This window comes from Salminus brasiliensis, chromosome 10 (assembly GCF_030463535.1).
Source record: "Salminus brasiliensis chromosome 10, fSalBra1.hap2, whole genome shotgun sequence".
Lineage (NCBI taxonomy): Eukaryota > Metazoa > Chordata > Actinopteri > Characiformes > Bryconidae > Salminus > Salminus brasiliensis.
Window position 1 is genome coordinate 16,757,328 of NC_132887.1, and position 20,602 is coordinate 16,777,929.

General features: G+C 39.2%; 1 protein-coding gene across 1 annotated transcript in view; it reads left to right on the plus strand.

The window, feature by feature from the left end:
- Positions 1-20,602, plus strand: part of LOC140564230 (connector enhancer of kinase suppressor of ras 3-like) — a 60,969-nt gene that overhangs the window by 29,565 nt on the left and 10,802 nt on the right. The window contains exons 5-15 of the mRNA XM_072689489.1: positions 1,026-1,067; positions 3,211-3,330; positions 3,591-3,650; positions 5,681-5,749; positions 6,346-6,492; positions 8,361-8,485; positions 9,016-9,200; positions 9,430-9,516; positions 10,407-10,660; positions 14,522-14,562; positions 16,784-16,829. Of these exons, the coding sequence (XP_072545590.1) occupies positions 1,026-1,067; positions 3,211-3,330; positions 3,591-3,650; positions 5,681-5,749; positions 6,346-6,492; positions 8,361-8,485; positions 9,016-9,200; positions 9,430-9,516; positions 10,407-10,660; positions 14,522-14,562; positions 16,784-16,829 (1,176 nt within the window). The remainder of the gene's footprint in view (positions 1-1,025; positions 1,068-3,210; positions 3,331-3,590; positions 3,651-5,680; positions 5,750-6,345; positions 6,493-8,360; positions 8,486-9,015; positions 9,201-9,429; positions 9,517-10,406; positions 10,661-14,521; positions 14,563-16,783; positions 16,830-20,602) is intronic.

Below are 20,602 nucleotides of genomic sequence, written 5' to 3' on the forward strand. Positions count from 1 at the left end.
AAGGCTTCGAGCTTCTGTAGATGAAGTGACCAGTAAGGAGCCCTTTGGCTAGTCTAGACACAGACTTGAACAGTGATCTGTGCCATGCATTGTGGAACAAAATGCCCCCTTAAGCGTCTCCAGAGCCAGAGTATGAGTATATATGTAGACACTTGTCCACGTGTCTGTAAAAATATCTGACATGGCACAAAATCACTGAGAACCTCTGGTAATGATTACATTACCCCACCTAAACTAATCCCCTAAGATGATGTTGGGTAAATATTTGTGGAAAGTAATAATACAAGTAATACAGTGGAAGACCGTTGTAGGCCCTTAAAACAACAATTCAGTTAAAAATGAGCGGTTAACCTCATGCTAATTGGTGGCTACTATGTTAACCACATTAGTTAATGTTAACCATATTAGCACGCTTGTAGAAGCAGAAGAACACCTCAGTAAAATGCTAACATTGCTAAAAGCAAATGGAAGTCATTAACCACTTATTAGATGTATCCACTTAACCTCATGCTAACTGGTGGCTACTAGCTTCCACTTGCTGTTACAACATAACCATGCTAGGTCAAGCTACTTCCTTAGGATGTGCATCTTACAAACCTTAGCATTCTTCGTGGAGTGTTGAGCCCAAGTTAGTTTCACTACACAGATCTCATACAGTAAAAAATCTTTAGTGTTAAGATGCACTCAGATGAGTGCCCTTCTTTCCGACAGTGTGATTTACTTAGATACTGGTGTGTCCTGTTTATCTTCCACTATAGTTTGGTGTCTCTCTGCTCTGTCTTATGTAATTATGTTGTCTTAGCACCAACATGGATATGTAATTCAAGGCTCAAAGCTGTTTATTTGTGGCTGAAGCTCATCTTCTGCTGTCTATATCTGGATCACTAATTACACAAACTCTACCCTGACCCTGATTTTGGTTTTATTACTTGGTCCAGAGGGTTCTTCTGTCTCCAAGCTTCTTGGGGTTTGACGTCATCTTCTCTCTTTTCTTTTTCTTTTCTTTTTCTTTTTTATCTTCTTAGGATTGCACGGTCTTCGACATGGAGGAGAAGATTCTGGAAGTTGTAAGTATCTGATAGTGTAATACCTTTTAGTGTATGGTTCTTCAGCTTGTTATGTACACTATATTTCTTGTTAGGTAATTGAAGGGTACACGAGGTACAGATACATGACCATGCCAGATACACTATATGGACAAATGTTCGTGGACACCTGCTTTCACACAGTGTTTTCTTCCCAAATCAAGACTATTAAAAAGGAGTTTGCCTCCCCTTTGCTGCAGGAACTGCCTTTTCTCTTTGACGAAGGCTTTTTAGATTTTGAAACATTATTGTTGGGATTCGATTGCATTCTGCCACAAGGGTGTTGGTTAGATCACAAATGCTACTTCAGCTCCTTCCAATGATACCGGGAGATCAGTCACTGAGCACAGTTCTACATGCTGACACTCTAGCAATTGCCTGTCATTTGGCATGATGATTTTGGGGTGTTTTCACACCTATAGCTTGTTTGCTTTGGCCCGAGTCAGTTAACAAGTGTGTAAACCTGGAGCATTTCCCCTTAGTTTGATTTCTTTTCACACAAGGAAAAAAATCAAGTGTACCAAAATGAGAATGTTCTCTCCTCTTATTGGTCAGACCTTTCTTGGGCAGGAGCAATAAAGTAAATACAGTAAGAAGCTCAAAGAGCTCAAACTCTCAGAGTATGTTTGATCGTTGGGTTGAATCAAAGTCTGATCCAGAGTTCGTTTGGGACTGGGCCGAGACCACCTACTTTCAAGAGTCTCTCAAGTGTGGTTGTTTTGGTCCTCATCTGAGTGTGACTGCTGTTATAATACCTGCCCCAACGATTTGCACTAATAGTAAAAATGAACCAGATTTAGTATCAGATTTAGTCTGAAAACGCCCATAAAGTTCAGGTCCCCCTAACTCCCCATTCTATTGTTAAAGCTTCTCTGTGGGGATTATAAAAAATATATCAAAATATATTAAATATACAGAATGTGTGGTAACATTTACAGTGATCTGCTACACCAACATTTTTTCAGACTGGGATATGATGGAAGCAGTCCAGCTGTGTTATTACTGGGAAATGCAAAGCGTAAGACTCTGCTCGGAGATCAACTGACAGACCCTCAGCATTGCTCTGTGTTTGCTAATAAATGCTGGCGGCCGGATCGGAGGCTGCTGTTGAAAGAGAGTGGCATATTGTGGCCCTTGCCGTCCATCAGCGTTTCCTGTTAACAACACAGTGCAGACCCCGTCCCCTGACATTAGACTTCCTCCCTCTCTGTCGCCCCACTGAACTCCAGCCAACCCCTCTCATTGCGGCCCCTTTCCTCCCCCCTTAAACAACACACGTGATGACATATTCGCAGCAGTTATGCAGGCAGGAGTAGGCTGAAAGCTCAGGGCTTCACTCCTCTATGGAGGACACCAGAGTTTACGGGCCATGTTCCGTCGCACTTGTCCACTTTACTTGTGCCCACCAGATATGGGTCAAATGTTGTGTGCGCGTATGTAGTGTGTACTAATAGCGATGTGAGATTTTAACAAGCATGTCCGAGAAGAAAGCCTCCTTTGTGCCTAAACTGCCCCTACTAATGATGCCAAAGTGCTGTGATTGGCCTTAATGAAGGGAGAGTGGGGGGGGGGGGGGTCTTTTTCCTCTGTTACTCAGCACCATGTCGGAAAATGAAGGATTAGTTGATAGGATGATAATCTTGTTCTTTTTTCCCTGGCTATGCTTGATGAATGCTTACCTACCCCTGCTTGTCAAAAGTTTGAGGACACATTGTCTTCTTTTGAGATTTTACAGATATTTTCCATTTTTTCTGTGGTTTCTGAAGAAAAAAACAAAAAAACAGGCATGGCATGTTCTGTACTGTTGCATTATTGCAGAAATGATAGTATAGTCTTAAAAATACAGATGTCTAATGCAGATATTTGGAGTCATACCAGGACCATTTTCAAGTTATTCATCTTTAAGGAAGATGTGAAATGTTCTATATGTTTCTCATGGATCCATGCATCCCATTCAAGAACCAATTAGGAACCTATATTTTTAAGAGTTTAGGATACGAATAGCCCCCTTGGCCAGCAGAAATATACAGCCCTGTAGAAATGAGGCCGTTCTCCAGTGCTTTTCTCCAATGTGTCTGAGATGTCCTCCTTTCACACCAATGCTAAGCGTTCCTGTTGATTGCAGTCCAAGGTGCTGAACAATATCTGTGACCAGACCGTGAGAACCACCTCTGATCCTCTAATGAGCCAGTCAACGTGCCTGGAGGAAGTGCAGCTGACCAACCTCAATCCCGGAGAGGGGCTGGTGAGTACTTCCCACCCTGTATACTTTATTAGACAAACAAGAAAATTGCTCACATGCTCTGCTGAAATCATTTAAAGCTTCAGCAGTCGTAATGCAGCCCTTCATTATGTTTCTTGTGGTTGCTTGCAAGTAAATAACGCGAAGCAAACACCAAGCCTGCTGTTTACTTTTAAGAGTTTACATCAGTTCACAGTGCCTTACATCAACCCTCCATTTTTTTCCTCTCCCTCTTCTTCTTCTCTCTCTTTCTCTTTCCTCAGGGGATGTACATCAAATCCACCTACGACGGGCTTCACGTCATCACCGGCACCACTGAGCATGTAAGACTTTGATTCAGCTCTGAGCTGCTGTCTGATGCCAGGGGCTGAGATATATTTAGTCTTGTCCGGACGCTGTGTGTTCCGTCAGCATGAACACACTGAAAGCAGACAGAGCTGCTTCTGCTTTGAGCACTTCTGAGGGAGCAGCCCTATTAGTCACAAAGTTCTTCTAAATACAAAACACAGATGAACCCATTAACGCTTAGAAGTCACAGCTATTGTCGGCAACAAATAAAGCATGCTGTGATCTTTGTTATTTGTCTTGTAGCTCATTAAAGCAAGCAGGGAGGTTCTGTTGAATCAACCAGGTAAAATAGAGAAATGCAGATTACCTTAACCTGTAAATACAGAATGTTACCAATTACATGATCAGTTCTGTAACTGTGAAACAATAGAAACTCAGCTCGTAGCTACTACAATATTTGCATTTTTGAATAATTTAATATTTAATATTATTAATTTAAATGATGTGACCTGATTTAATACATTCTTCTTTCAGAGAAATTAAATTATTACAATCCCAATATGTCACAACAATAATTTCATAACTTGTAGTTCATCATTGGGGAAAGAGCTGGTTCTGTTGTAATATATCTAAATAGTTAAATGTGTTGGAGCAAACTTTTAGAAGCCAAAAATACCATTTTGAATTATGCTGTTTTTGTCTAAAGCACTAATCTATCACTCAAGCATGAGGTCACTTGTACACACATTGACAAACTGTCCTGTGACATCCAGGATGTTCAGTATATGTCACTTGGAAACAATAGGCTTCTCAAGACTATGCATTTATGCTTGGTTGCTGTTTTTCCTTCATTCATTATTCTGTATATATAATATATGTCTCATAGTGTTCTACGCCCCCCCCCCCCCAAATGAAATGTGCTACAAAGCGTTATTTGAGTTACACCATAGAAGAACCACTTTTGGGAAAGATATGTGTGCATCAAGCGAAGATTCCTTCAACTATTAATTAGTGTCTTATAACCTAGTATATTACCATATTTTATACATTCAACTAAATTGGTTTAATATTATAACAAAAAATACTGTTTGATAAGCATGACATGCTGTTAGATATTGCCCATACTTGTTATGTTTACCTTTTTTCTACTGCACATACATCAGTCTAACAGAGTGTGTGTGATAACCAATCAAACACAAAAGCAGAGAAATTCAGTTGGCCTTTATTTGCATTGTAAATTACAAACCATAAAGCTTTACATAATATTAGCACTTCATACTGCTCTGTTTGCTCTGAGAACCCCATGCCCTCCATATGACCAGAGCCTGACCCGTTTTCTGTGGTAGAACAGTTCATATACTTCATCCTTCTCCACTTCATCCTCATGACTGGTACATTATTTAACTGCTATTTAGTCCTGTCGGTATGGCAACGTCCATGTTATGCACAAACCCTTGTTGGCATGTACCACACAGAAGAGAATAAGGGGCAGATAGTGTTGGGTGTGAAAAAGCCTCCCTCTCTCTGTGGGTGGTGGAAGCTATTTTTCTTTATGAAAGGATCCCAGGCTTACTGGTGTAATCTTAATATTGAAAGGCTGGGAGAGAAGACTGACCTTAAAAGGACCAGGATGATCTGTTAAAATGTCATTTTGTCATTGTGTCAGAATTCACAATTTCTCTCCAAAAAAATTAATTCCCACATCTGATGTAATGACTCATCCACCTTTTACTCAGTCTTTGACGAATTACAGTTAATGAATCATGCTGACATTTGTTAGCCTGCTGTTACTCAACCGCCCTCTTGTTTGCTGTGATAATCTGACAATTTAGCCTCCTTTATGGGTGAGGCAAACTCTGCATAGTCTGTTTCATTTTAACCTTACAGTGACTCCAGATAGTTCAGCTGACAATGGTCCAAAAGATTATACCAAAGACGATCTGCTGAATCTGAAGACCCTACGTCTGGTGTTCATGGCTTTTGGGTGCATTTGAGCTGTGTAGGTGTGTGTATCTGAGTGTGAGCTCTTATGTTCTCTTCTTCTCCTCCAATCTTCTCCTTGTAGTCCCCTGCTGACATGTCCCGCAAGATCCACGCAGGTGATGAGGTGATCCAGGTGAACCAACAGACAGTGGTAAGCATCTCTCTGCTCACATGACCTTCTCAAGTTTCCACACCTGGAGAAAAATAGCTTCAGTATGGATGCTAGCACTCTTGTAGTAATGCACAATACAAATGCTTCATTTGCTGGTTTGCTACATTAGAATTAGCCTTGCAGTGCAAAAACAAAAGATGCAAACTTACAGGAACAAACATGTCTCAGCTGTACGAATAAAAAGTCTTTAATTTAGTAAATATTATGGCTTTAATGAGGAAATATGGCAAGTGCTTTTACACTCTCAACACCTTTGTACCTGCAGGCAGTGAAAAGCACATGTGAGCCAAAAAAGTGAAAAGGCTGAAACGTCCACCTTTACCGGCAATTGCAAAATTAGAGTTCCACTCTTCTGGCATTCTCTTGATATGAGATGGCAAACTGTAATTTCTGATCTTAATTATATTTTCAGTTTTAATAACAAAGAGAATGTGTGTGTTATTACTTTTAATACACTCCCATTCAAAGGCACTAACTGCCCTGTCCACCCTGACTGCATTTCTGTGTTACTGGTTATTCTAAAGGTCAGTGTTGCAGTATAGTAAGGTCATGTATGTGTATGTGTTTTGCTTCAGGTGGGATGGCAGTTGAAGAACCTGGTGGCCAAGCTGAGGGAGGATCCTAAAGGAGTGGTGCTGCTGCTAAAGAAGAGACCCGCAGGCACGTCAGGCTTCACACCCGCACCCCTCAAAAACATGCGCTGGAAACCCCCACAGGCCCAGGTCAGTCCCTCCTCAGGAATGCGACCAAGTCTTTTTCTTTTGGTCTCTCTGTCTCTCTCTTTCTCTTTCTCTCAATTGCTATCTCTCTCACTCACACACACAGATTCCCAAATTCAGACTCTCTTTTTCTGCCTCTTGCTTGCTATCCATCTTACTTTCTCAGGTTTTCTCTTGCTTTTTCTCATATTCTCTCAAACCTGCTCTAGCGCTCGCTTTCTTGCTCGCTCTCTCTCTCTCTCTCTCTCTTTTTCTCTCTCTTTCTCATAGTCTCTCAAACTCTGCCTCTTTCTCTATAGCTCGCTCTCTGTCTCTCGTGCATTCTCTCTCTTTCTCCCTCTCTTTCTCCCTCTCTTTCTTTCTCTCAAACTCTCTAGCTCTAACTTTTTGTCTCTCTCTTCTCTCTTGTGCTCACTCTTCACTTTCTCGTCTCTTCTCTTGCTCTGTCTCTTGCTTTTACACATTATTGTGTTTGATCCAGCATGTCAGAACTGTCAATCTCTGATTTATACAGTATTTATTTTTAACCCCTTTTTGGTGCAAGTGTAGTGTAATCTGAGCGGTTCCCCCATCAAGTGTACGGACCCATATGACTGGTCTGTGCAAAGACACTAGCAGGTCTTTACAGTTAATGTGCATTGCGTCATAATTTGGTAAGTGTTAGGCGCCGCCACTGAACTTACTGAACTTCTCTTTGTCTGATTGTGTGTTCCTGGACTCACCAAGAGAACAACTGTGGATTGCTTTGTTTCTGTTTGCTGCAGAGCAGAACAAAACCAGACTGATGTCATGTAGATTAGAGTCCATGGTGATGGTTGTGACAGGCCTACTGTAGATATCACCACCTTTAGCCTAGATACCATCAGGCTTTACATTCCATAGGCCTACTGTGCAGAGGTACACATAACCTTTTAGATGGGGGGTGGGGATGCTCGTCATTCTCTGTGCCTCATACTGGCTTTAGTTCAGTCCTTCTGCATTTGAAAAGCCTGCCTTGACCACTGAATGGAGTTGTGTAATTCCATTCATGCGCTTTGAATGGTATGGACCCACCCTCCTGATACTCGAGCAGCCTGTGGTTTGAACAGGGTCCCAGTCTCTGGAGTTCTACATAAAATCCTGTGTTGGGAGATTTATGTAATGATAATCCCATTTAGAAGTTGGATTTATGGAAAGTGTAGACCTTGAGAGCAGTCTAGGCCTGACTCCGCTGCTTAAATGGGACCCAGTGGAAACAATAGACTCTTGTAATCCAGCACGTAAGTTGGCAGTGGTACAGGCCTCCTCAGGTGCCTCCACACCCTGCACAGACACAATCAGAACAAACCATCACAGTGTTGAAGTATGTACCCCAAATAAAGGAGCCTCATGTTACACAGAGACTTCTCTGGGCATGCCATGCTCAACATTGTTTGATCAAAATGTTGAGATATCAGCAGGTAGATCTCACATTACGCTATAATTGCTTTTAAGCAGACAGATCACACATGATGATTCAGAGAGTTGACTGACTTGTTTTTACCTGTGGTTTGGCAAGTCAAAGTGCATCAGCATCTTTTGTACCGTAATGATAATGTGATGTACTCCATATACATGAAGCTATCATCCCTTTTACCAAATTAGAAAATGCTTCTCCTTTTGGTTTATAAAGTACTTTATGTGCTACCCCCATCATACAACCCTATGCGTGTCCTTTCACACTACCTGCCTTCAAGCACTGGGAGGCAACTATGTGTGTACTAGGAGGAGAAGAACGCATTGTGCTTGGTTCAGGCAGGTTCAGGGTGGTGCAGGAACAGAACTAGAGGTTCGACCATAAACTCCAGAATTGACCACAGGGTCAAATTTGCTCTTTTTCTCATGTTCAATAGAGCTCATCGTCTCCCAGTAAAAGCCAGTCCCCAGGCAGCAGCACTGAATCCAGCGGCAGGAAGGAGAAACCAGCCATTTTGGACCTGTACATCCCCCCACCTCCATCAGTGCCTTACACACCCCGGTGAGAAAAAGAGAGAGATTTAACTGCATTCCTGTGGGTTAATGAGTGTGTCTCTGTGTCCCCCTCTTTCAGCAACTAACCCGTTAAACTTCACTGCACATTCTCTTCTGATTTGCCTCCTCGCTGCTCTGCTAGCACCGCACAGCTTGTATAACTTATAAAGCACTCTTATTGAGTGACTGAAAAGACATTAGTCATTTACCAGAAGACTACTAATTTATTTTCCACCTTTCCCCTTTTTTGGTAGAAGAAAGCCCCAAAGAAATCACTATATATATAAAATATGTATATATATAATATGTATATATGTATGTATATGTATGTATTTTTTGTAAGTTTTACACAACCATTTCCCAATTCTTCAATCCTGAGCCACAACATTAAGCCTAATATGCTGAAGGTGGATGTTTTTTTGTTTTTTTTTCATGATCTGGGCCCTGTAAGGTATTTCCACGAAGAGTCTCTCATCTTGTAATAAATTATAAGATGTAATGTAAATTATAGTAAATAAACATTGCTTTCCATCATAGGGAAGTAAGGACCAGCTCCTTCAGCAGTGTGAACAGCAGACCTAAAGGCTCAGAATCACCCAACTCCTTCCTGGATCTGGAGAACCGACGGCGCTTCACCATCGCAGAGTACGACAAGCTATCTGCCTACCCTGTGGAGGCCAATGTGGTGCAGACTCGCTTAAGAGAGAGAAGCTCTTCACGTGGTCAGTAGCAGAGCAAACACACCACATCACATTTAGCATTTGGCATCGTGGAATCATGTATATAGGGGTGAAGTATCCCTGCGTTACTGAAGAAGGAGTACTGAAGGAAAACGCAAATATGCAGGGCATATAAGTGATCCACTGACTTGCACCATATGCTAAATAGCTTATCATATAGCAAATTGTATGTCTGTGTTTAGCCTTGTGTTAACGTATTGTTACTGTACAGGTAAACCACGGCCTCTCTCAATGCCAGCAGACCCATGCCTGAATGTGACAGAGCCTTACGCCAGGCCCTGGACTCAAGGACGGAAAGGTATGTGAGACAGAGCTCAGCCATCAAATAAAAAAAACAAAAAAAACGTACTTTACTGTTACATATTTTAAGTTCCTAAAACATACAATGAAAAGAGAAGCAGCACATGCAGGAAATGTGTACTTCCATAATTTAGTTAGCATAATCGGTTCATAAACCCCAAGTCATAAACCCCAATCAAGAACTCTTTAGTAGTGTAATAGTGTAAAAATCTGCAAAAATCTTATATCTTGGCTTTTGCCACGTTTGACTTTTTGATGTTATTTGAATCTAGCAGTTTTTTTTGTTTGTTTGTTTTTTTTTTACATTTTTACGATTTCATGATAAATGGACCAATAGAAATGCTCCAAAATAAATAAAATAATTAATTTTACACATTATAAAATAATTTTACACTGATTTCCATTGAAAAAGGAAGGGTTTTGTCCCTTCTGTTGTGAAGTTGCCGTTTTGGAGAAGCAAAGTTTTGCATCACATGGATCATATGTTCAAGTTTAGAAATCTACAAAATTTGTATAGTCATGTTGCTTTACATTCATCATAGCATTCATGAATTTACATTATACATTACATAATTATACAATTAATTACATATGTATTTAATTCAGGTTCTGTAATGATGCATTTGAGTTGCATTTCGCTTTTTTCTGTTCATTTAAATGTCAAGCAACAAAGACATTGCAAAAATGTTTAACAGACATTTTTGGTCAAAATAAGACTATAATTTACATAAGATTACTCGACTTTCATCACTGCTGCCAATAACCTTGATTGCAGAACACCTGCAACTCCAGCTTAAATGAACATTCCCAAAGTGGGTTTTTTCTCCACCTGCTTGCAAACATCCCATGTCCCATAATTGTTTGCTAATAATCTGTGATTTTGTGCAGGTGAGGATCTGCTGTACAGATACCTCAGCAACGAGCGCATACCCACCATAGCCGAGGAGATCCCCACCACAGGGCGATCATACAAATCAACAGGAGAACGATACGTACGAGGGGTGGACCACGTGCGAAACAGCAGATTTCTCGTCAACGTAGACCTCCACAACAGCGCTACCATCCCATATCAAGAGGACTTTACCAAAAAGACCCCCATAACCTCCACTCCAAAAAGGCCTCCCACGGAGCCCTCGCTACTGGTCAGTTGGATCACCAGGCTTAAGCTACTGACTCATTAACGTCGCCTTGCCCTGCCTCTCTGTCCATTCCTGCTTCAGTCTAGCTGTGTGTGGTGACTTCCCTCAATCTCCTCTCTCTATATTCTCTTACTCACTTCTCTTTCCTCTCGCCTAACCTCATTCGGCCTCCTTTTCAAACTACTCTTGTGCCTCTTCCTGCTCTTTTTTTCACCGTTTGACCAGACTGCCTTATAGACCTGAAAAAGCCCTTGCTTGGACATTTCTATGAATGTTTGGAAACACTTCAGGGAACACAGAAATGGCATGACCTCTGATTTGAACTTTTCTAAGAAATGAATGGGATTGATTTTTTGAGTCATATAGCACAGTGTATTAATATTTGAAATTACAAGATAAATCTACCTCAGTAGAGTTCAATGGATAAGAGTAATTCAACTGCATGTTAATTTCACTTAATTAAACCTCACGTTTCCAAACAGTCTGAGTGAACTGCACTAAACAGCCCCTAAATCCTAATCTCATAACTGAGCATTTCAAAGGGAGGTACGAGAGTCTGCATCACACTGTCTATTGGAATTAGCTGCAGCACACATGCACAGTATGGTGGGCGCATTTCATACAGACCTTTCAGGGTCAGATAGCCTGGCTTCTTTTGGGTTTCCCTCCTTTTGTGTCATTTTAAGTTATTTTAATGTGTATTGATTTTCACTTGCCAAAGCGTTTTTCTGTTACTTGTGTTTTTTGTGTACTGTTTTTTTTTTTTTTTTTTTTTTTATGACTCCAATCTTTAAATTAACGTAAAGGTTTCTTGTCCCCCCATATATGTATCCTTATGTTTCAAAATTGGAGGATTTTTTTTCCTTTCTAACTAAACCATTGTTTGCCTGTAACGTGTGTTACCTCTGGTTGCCTCTGAAAAAAGCTAGTCTACATTGCCGGTGGTTCTTTCCCCTCAGTGAAGCGACTGTTTAGTCACTTTCATGGAGGAAACATGCATGCAAAAAAAGTTTAGGTTGCAATACTTAGGACCTTCTGAGTCTGAACCTGCACTAACCTGATTGGTTCTGCACAATTCCGTCCCTAGTCTTGATACACTGTGTTCAAACATGGACAAGACCAAGAACTTACTTCCGGACAGTTTTTCAGACATGGGTTTAAAAATAAAGGTGCTACAAAAAGTTATGAGAGAGTTGCTATAGAAGAGACACCTATAGAAAATAACCTTTACGTTGCTAAAGAACCTTTACATCCTTTATATAAAAGCCTTTAAAAGATTCTTCACACTCTTAAATTCTGTGGCTTCGCTCAAACAACATTTTATAGCACCCTGATTTTTGGTAGACAGTTTAGCACTAGGTATTGGCAGTGTCCAGAAAATTGGCCCTGTAACACTGATAGTGGAGTGTTAAACTGGTTGACTCACACTGCTCATGTCTTCGGCTGACTGATTCAACTTTACAATATTGGTCTTGTGTGTTTGCCATTGAATACACAGTGTATATCTGGTTCACTGCTGTGTTATTGGCTTAGCTGAGAAGTTAAAGAGTTGAACAGTATTGAAACAAATAATGTGAGGTATTTACTCCATTTGGACACTATTTGTACTTTTACTTGGATTTTGTACTATAACAGTGGTGTATTCTTATTAAAGGAGCCATTCCAGACCCTTTTTGTATTGTCTTCATTTGATTACCCTTCAGACACTGCTGTAGTACACTGCTCTCCTGCTGCTCCATATGAGTACATAGGTAACCTTCAATTAGCAATATAGGTTTAATTAGGTTTATCAGGGAGTAATAAGCTAATAAGCCAGTGTTAAGCTAGTTAGAGCATGTTGTTTCAGTAATCATTGGAAAATGACCTTTCTTATCCAGTGTGCTTTTATTTTTACTAGTTTTGCATATTCCATGAGCATATGCAGGTGGCATGTGGGGTAAAAATGGGTCACAAAGGACTTTTCGAAAAAAATTTACCTGAAATGTTTTTTGATGAGTTACATTTAACTTAATTTACACATCCTCACAAAATCTCCAAAATAGCAAGAAGGAAAAAGCCTTCACCCTTCAATTAAAGTCAATGACAAATGAGTCTCTTCATGCTTAATTTAGGAGCATTTTTATTGGTCCATTCATCAGAAAACATGTGTGTATATAAGTTATTTATATATATATATATATATATATATATATATATATATATATATATATATATATATATATATATATATAAGTAAATATATATAAGTAAAATATAAACGGCAAGATTCAAATTGTCAAAAAATCTAAAGTGGAGAAGCTTGTATTTATTTATTTTTTTAATGACTGCAATGTTACAAAAACAATGCCTAAATGTTGCATTGATGAACTTTCTTGAACAAGGTCAAGAAAGTTTTTAAGAACTTTGGCAAGTCGTTAATCAAGACTAGCAATTCCACCTTATGCACCGGAACACAAATGTACACCCATCAATTATTGTCATTTCAGTCACGCAAGATGGAACTAGCACTGCATGTTCGGTTTGCGCTGAACTTTGCATCGAACATGATGAGAACGCCACGATGTGAATGGACATAAGCACAATAAAGTGGTGTGGGGCCTTGTCAAATACTGTTGATGGATGATTCTCTCTGCCTCCATTGTCTCTTTGTGTCTCTTTTCCTCCAAGTTCATCACCTCCCCCTCTTTCACTCCTTTGCCCCTGTGCTCTGCCCTGGCTTGCCTGGGAACGCTCAACCACTCCACTGATGCTACTGAAGTTTCCTCTAAACACCTGCCTTGCTTCAGCTTCTCTAACAAAGCACTAAACCCTGCTACTGTGGAAAATAACTGTTTGAAAATGTGCTTCTCTTTTCTTGGCCAGTTGCACTGTGTTGATCCTACTGATGAGTGAAATCGGAGGAAATCTTAAGTTACGAAGCTCAGCTTGTTTGCTTTAACAAATGCCTTTCTTTCAGTTTGCCTGAAGACTGTTCTTTTACACTTTAAAACCCACAGCTAAATACCTCAGCACTTCTTTGCATCTAGCTCTATCTCTCTTTACTGTTTCAATCAGCACTGATTCAACACGAATCAGTGACACTACCGATCAACATGGGGATTCAAAAATATGCAGGTTTTGTTCCCGATACGCTACGTTTCCAAATGTTTGTGGACATATAATGACTACTACTTTAAGTTGCACCTATTGCTGACACAGGTGTGCAAATACACACCCACAGTTTGTCTAGTCCCTAGTCACTAGAGAATTATTGCCAATAGAATAGAACTCTCTGGAGTAGATCAACATGAACCTACTAGCACCATGCATCATGCCAGGCATAGGCTAGAGTTGTATGAAGTAGTGGAACCAAGTTCTCTAAAATGATGGTGCTCCAGTTAATACTATATGGATGAGTTTGAGATGAAGTCGAATGATGACCATCCAACATCCTGACCTTATTAATGCTCTTGTCACACAATGCACTCAAATCCTAAACGTTTTGTGTGTGTGTGTGTGTGTGTGTGTATATATATATATATATATATATATATATATATATATATATATATATATATATATATATATATATAATCTGAATAATCTAAAATAATATAAATATATAAAATAATATATAAATATAAAAAAATAATATAAAATATCTCACTGTGCACCTGTAATCATGTAAAAAATATTGCTTATAATTAATGTGATAGGAATTTCCAAACCCTTGAAGAGTAGTGCATTTGGACTTATTTTAAAGCATAAAAACAAAAAACAAACAAAAATCCCCACTGCAAACAGCCCCCCTTCCCCCACACCCACACCCACACACACACACTTCTCACTCAAACAGTATGTGTAATGTTCCTCTGTGTTCCACAGCAGGATCCTGACTGGATGTCCAGCAGTGCATTTATCAACAGGTGAGTGACTAACATACATTCGCTGTGAAACCGGCTCCATAACTCTGCTCATTCTGCACGTCCACATGAGCGGCACCTCCCCTAACCGCCTCCAGGCCAGGCCTAGCCTAATTGATGGTGTCAGTTGAACGGAATGTGCCATTTTACTCAAGACAGACAACTTGGCTGCTCATTCACATACATTTATAGTTGCAGTAGTGGTCTGACATCAGAGGGGTCTTGGCTGGTACAGTTCTATGCAGAGGTTTCAAATTCTGTTCTCCAACAGCAGCTTACAACATACCTCACATCAGTCCAGCATAGCTGGCATAGCACTGAGGGTCACTACGGGTACATGCTCCAATATGAAACTGAACCTCAGACATGGCCTTCAACAGGGCAATGCCATGTATCAGTCTGAAGACGGCAAGTCAACTGCATTGATACTGGATCAATGTTATAAATGATTCAAATAATACTGAATGATGCATATCTCACTATTTCATAATTATAAGATATACTATCCCATGACTTGCTATCTCACTATTTCATAATTATGAGATACTATCTTATGACATACTGTCACTAATTCATATTTGAGAGAAATCTCATGACTTACTGTCTCACTATTTCAGAATTCATTTACTATCTCATTGCTTACTATCTCACAGTTTTATAATTGAGATAATATTTCACATTTGAGAAATATTTCATGACTTACTTTTTCCTAATTGACATGTACTCATGACTCATGACTCTCACTGTTTCATAATTGAGATACTATCTCAAATAACGGACGTCTTATTCAATAACGTCTCCTTATTCAATAATTAAGATACTATCTTACATGACTTACTCATCTTTTATCTTATAATTATGAGACACCCTTATCTCACCATCTCATATAACTTTTAAAAAACTATTAATATTTTATCACTATTTTATAAACAAGAGATACTACTTCAAATGATTTACTCATATCTCATAATTATCTCACTCAGCCCTTTATTTTTATATAGTCATCTCCAAAGCAGATCTCAATATTATATGTATTTACATTAATCCATTAAGATGTGACTAAACCATTAAAGAATCTGACTTCATCATAATTAGAAATACTGAGATATTACTGAGTAAATTAATTAAAGTCGTGTGGTACGTCCCAATTATGAGACACTATGCCATTTGACTTACTATCACAGTACAGATCTCATTATTTAAATATTACACAATACTGACATAGTAAGTTATAATTAAATATATTTAAAGTGAAGTGAAATTTCAACTTAAATTACTAAATCAGTCCTGAGGAATCACTGAATCCAGTATTATCTTGCGTTGAGTGACCTACAACCAGGTTAGGTAAGGACCTCCATGAGACATAGTGTCCAGTGACTGGGTCATACAAAAATAGCAAGACACGTCGCATGACGTGGGGAAATAGAGGAAACTCTTTAGCCCAAAGGCCATGTGACCTCTCACAAGGCCTAAGTAGGTGTGACTTCCCTCGTTATGGGAAAGATTGATGACTAATTCAGTGCTCTGTCTGTCTGTCCTGCCTCCATAAACACGCAAAATACAGCTCAGAACTTTAGTGTTTTCTCACATTTATCAAAAAAAGAAAGAAAAGAAAAGATTGCAACAAAAAAGTGCTTCATTTATGTTTTTGTTCTTTTTTTAATTTGCAAAACCAGCATATTTGATGACTTTTCAAAGAAAACATTTAATTAGGAATCTTGCCTATAATTTCAAAGAAACAACTACAGGAACCATCCCCTAAAATTGGAGGACTGTGCTTTCGTTAACATCAGAGTCTGTATTTAGAGTGTGTACTCTCTGCTCTTTTGGGTGTTTGCCTGATTTTCCAGAGGCATTTGGATACACACAAACAAAGATAATATGCCCTCAGAAGCCACAGTGTACGCTTTTCCAGAGAGAAATTATACCCTAATGCAGAGAGAATTGATATGTTGATAATTGTAGTTAGAAGCTACTGCACTATATAGCATGTCAACCACAGGCTTAAAGACGGACTCTGAAGGGTTTCCTAATCACTGTTTTTGTTTCTACCTCAAGACTCATGGTGCCTCTAAATATATTTGCTACTTTAGCTGATCTCTCATATGTGTGCTTGTGCAGTGTATACAGACTGTTAGCGTATGTGTAAACAGTTCATTCAGCCATGTTACCAGTGTTTTCACTGTTGCTCACTGTTGCAGTAACATCTCTGGTATGTCTTTAGCAGGTACAGCACTGCTGGAATCCGATCCTGGTCATTCTCTCAAGCGGTAAGACACATTCTTGGTGTTCTTCTGTATGTTCAATCATAAATCAAGGCCTATAATAATTCTTTAAGTGCATAACAGTTAATATAATCACATAGGAACTGAGGAGACCAGGTTCAGCACTTAATACAATATATTTAGCTAAAATGTGAAATCTTATGGAACTTTTGAAATCTTTTTTTTTTTCAACACAAAAAAAACCTTTCTTTTTTCTCTTAATAAGAACCTCTATGCTGCATCATGCCAAGAGTAGCACTTCTTACCATTCTTCTTAAGAGAAAAGGTTTCTCTATTGTTACAAGTCAAAGAACACTATGGTGCAACAGTCTTATGCCAAAGTTTGGACGCACTTTTTGAGATTTATTTTAGTTGAGAAGTAGTAAACAAAGCCATGGTCATATGCTGGCAAATAAACAGGCAAATAAAGGGTCAATAGAGGGGACACCGTTCCACTGTGCAGCATTGCTTGCACAAACATTTTCATTGAACCGTACCTGCATGCAGTGAAAGATTAACTGTGTATTAGGATTAGCTGAACAGATTGTGTTTTACGTTTGATGAGATACTTATTAATAAAAGGAAAAACAACTAAATGTAAAACTGTTTATCAGTGTGTTAAAGAACAACAAATTGTTTGAAAGTCATCCGGAAATTAAAACCTTAGACCTTTTTTTTATTACATTCTTTGTTATTTCCCCTTCCTATTCAGCATGAATCATCATATTATATTCAAAAGACAAAATTAAGATATAATCAGTTAAATGGCATTATGTTGTTGCCTCTTCTGATGTTCATGTTGATTTTTCGAGGCTTCATATGTTTTATGTTTGGAAGTCATATGTGAATCTTTGATTAGTAGTTTTACTCTGACTACTTGGATACATATGACCTCAGATTTGTCAGCATTGCATTGCATTTCACCTGTAGTCCACGAGCTGCATGTAAACACTGTAGTCATATGGTATGAGCGGATATAGGAGCTTCTAAAACTGACTGAGAGTTGACTTGATTGAGAGATGCAGGACATGACTGAACTAGCACTACAGAATGGATTCATACATTCATTGTCTGAGCCAATACCATATTAGAAGTACTGCTTATTGTTTTATCTTTATTCAGAGTGCAGTGTTACCACTGCTAAATCTGACCTCCTGAACTACTAATATTAAGAACACTCTGGAATTAGAACTGTTAAACATGATATAATCTTGATATATAAAGGTTTCTCACAGTTGTAGAATGAGGTCTTTTCAAGTGAGAGAGTGGAGGCCTTCGCTGCAGTAGCATGGCAGGTGTTGGTCTCAAATTACCTGTGTGTGACATGAAGTGTACGAGTGTACAAGACCCTTTGGCTCGCTTTCCCACGTACCCCCCTCCCCCTCTACACGAGTCACAAGAAACCACGAGTTACTGTCAAACTCTTTACACTGTACACTGGGTAGGAGGGCATGGGGCACAAACTAACACTTTATGGCTTTGCTAAATCATTTTTATGCTTTCAGAAAGATTAATGATATTTCTTAGTCAGGAAACCTCCACACCTCTGCTATAAATGAAATTATTTATATAATTATTTCTTTATTTCCAGCACCTCCGTTTCTGAATAATTCCACAGTAAGTGAATTGTGTGCAAACATTACAGCTTACCGCACAGGCAGGGTTAATTGTAACAGGTGGAGGGGCGAGTTGGAACAGTTGCTAGAAAGTCAATACAAGAAAGTTAATACAAGCACAATTAATTCAGGACAAATCTCTATAGTATGAGTTAAATAAGCTTTCCCATCTAAATACAAAATAAAATATCTGCATCCAAATAACTATGATGAGTAAAAAGAGTAAAAAAAAAAGCATTTTTCTTTACGTGAAGCGAATGTCAGTATGATACAATTTAAATGTATTAAATGTACGTTTCTGATAAATCTGTGGATTAATGAGATTCACAATGAACGGTTATGAGTCTATATGGAGGTATATTAGACTTATAGACTTCATGTTGTTTCTATTGTCTCCTACTGAGGCAAAACTAACTCTGCCATCCGGAGGCTGTACTTTAGCTTCAGAATGATACTGTTACTGGGGATTGAAACCATACAGAAGTGCCTTCAGTGACTTATACAAACATTTCAGTAATCAAAAACATGTATTATAGGTTATGAATAGTTACATTTATAGTATAAGAAACAGTGTTCATGGGAAAATGCATTTAATAAGAAAAATTATAGCTCAATGTGGTCAACACAGATTATGTTGCTGTGAGAATGTAAAATAAACAAAAGCACTTGGACCTGTTTAAATACAAAATCTATAAGATTTTAGCCCATGTTAGTGTGTCATGCTCTCTACCCTTACAACTATACTAAAATGCAACTAAAATGATCGCTCAGCCTTTTTTGTAAGGTGTGAAATGGAAAAGCCATTGGAGACATCTGTTTCTTGCAATAATCTATTAAAATACTGATATTGCTAGCGATTACTGAGCACATTTATGCCCCTTAGCACAAATGTGGTCAACCAACCAAGGTATTTATAACTGGTCTCTGGTCTAGTGTCCCATGTTAACTTCTGTAGCACTAAAGCTATGAGGCTAATGTTGCCATCAAGTAAATGAAGCTTCTAATCACCAATTAGCATCCTGTAAGCATCATGCCTAGATCACTGCACGGCCCGGCCGAAAGACATCGTCTGTCAAAAACTGTCAAAAGTATAAACAGTAGCTGCAGCCAATTTAATGCTTTAATATTTCAAAAGCTACATCTTATATTATTATTATTATATTATCTAAATGCACAGCTAATGAGAGAAGATTCAAAGTTTGTCTAGTTATTTAAATGGCAGGCAGCAAGGCAATTAGCATAATCAGCAGCTCATAGGGAAACTAGCGCAGATCTCCTCTTGACTTCGCAGTGTGTAGCGCAGTAGTAGTAGACCATGATAGTATGTCTAGCTCAGTGCCTGGCACACTGGGAGAGAGAGAGTGCAGAGAAAAGAATGGCCTCTCTGTCTCTTGCTCCTCCATGAATGGCCCCTGGGGGCATATTTAGTTAAGTGGCGTGACAGTCCTCTGCATGGACCATGATGGGAGATTTAGCCTACAATGGTGTGACCAATCACCTTCCCATCAAATCCTGGGGAAACAGTAATAGGAGTTGCTCTCATGTGTGGAACTGCACCAAAACCTGCTACTTAGATCTGTTTAATCCACATGAAGAACACGATTACAAGGCCTGTTCTGCAAATTAAGAAAGTGAACACAGAAATGTATAGCAAGTAAAAAGTGAAAGGCTCTGTGCATTAGCATGCTGTCGGTACGTGGTCTAGGATCCTATGCGAGTTCATAACTGGTAATCTGAGGAGATCAAGTCTCACCATAATAGCTGTCTTTCCCAGCACTGGAAATAAGACTGGTTTACCACTATGCAATGTGGCCAAAAAAGAAGAGCCCACATCCTATGGGCAGATCCTCCATCAGCTAACCCTTCAGAATCTGTGTGTATGTGTGAATGTGCAGGCATGCAAACAATGTTTTGGCTAGCTCCCACACACTGCTGCTATCAGATATACTCCTCCTAGATATACTCCTCCTTCAGAGCTCTTCTTTAGACTCCTTACATCTTTAATGTATGGCTGTTCGCAAGCAAGGGCTAAGACTCAAAGAGAGTCCCAAAGAGAGTCGATTCTCCAAATCCAGGCTTTGGACTCGATTCCTTATGATGTTCAAGCACTATTCTGAAATTCTGCTGTCACTATCTAGACAACCTGTCTGAAACCTGCGTCCT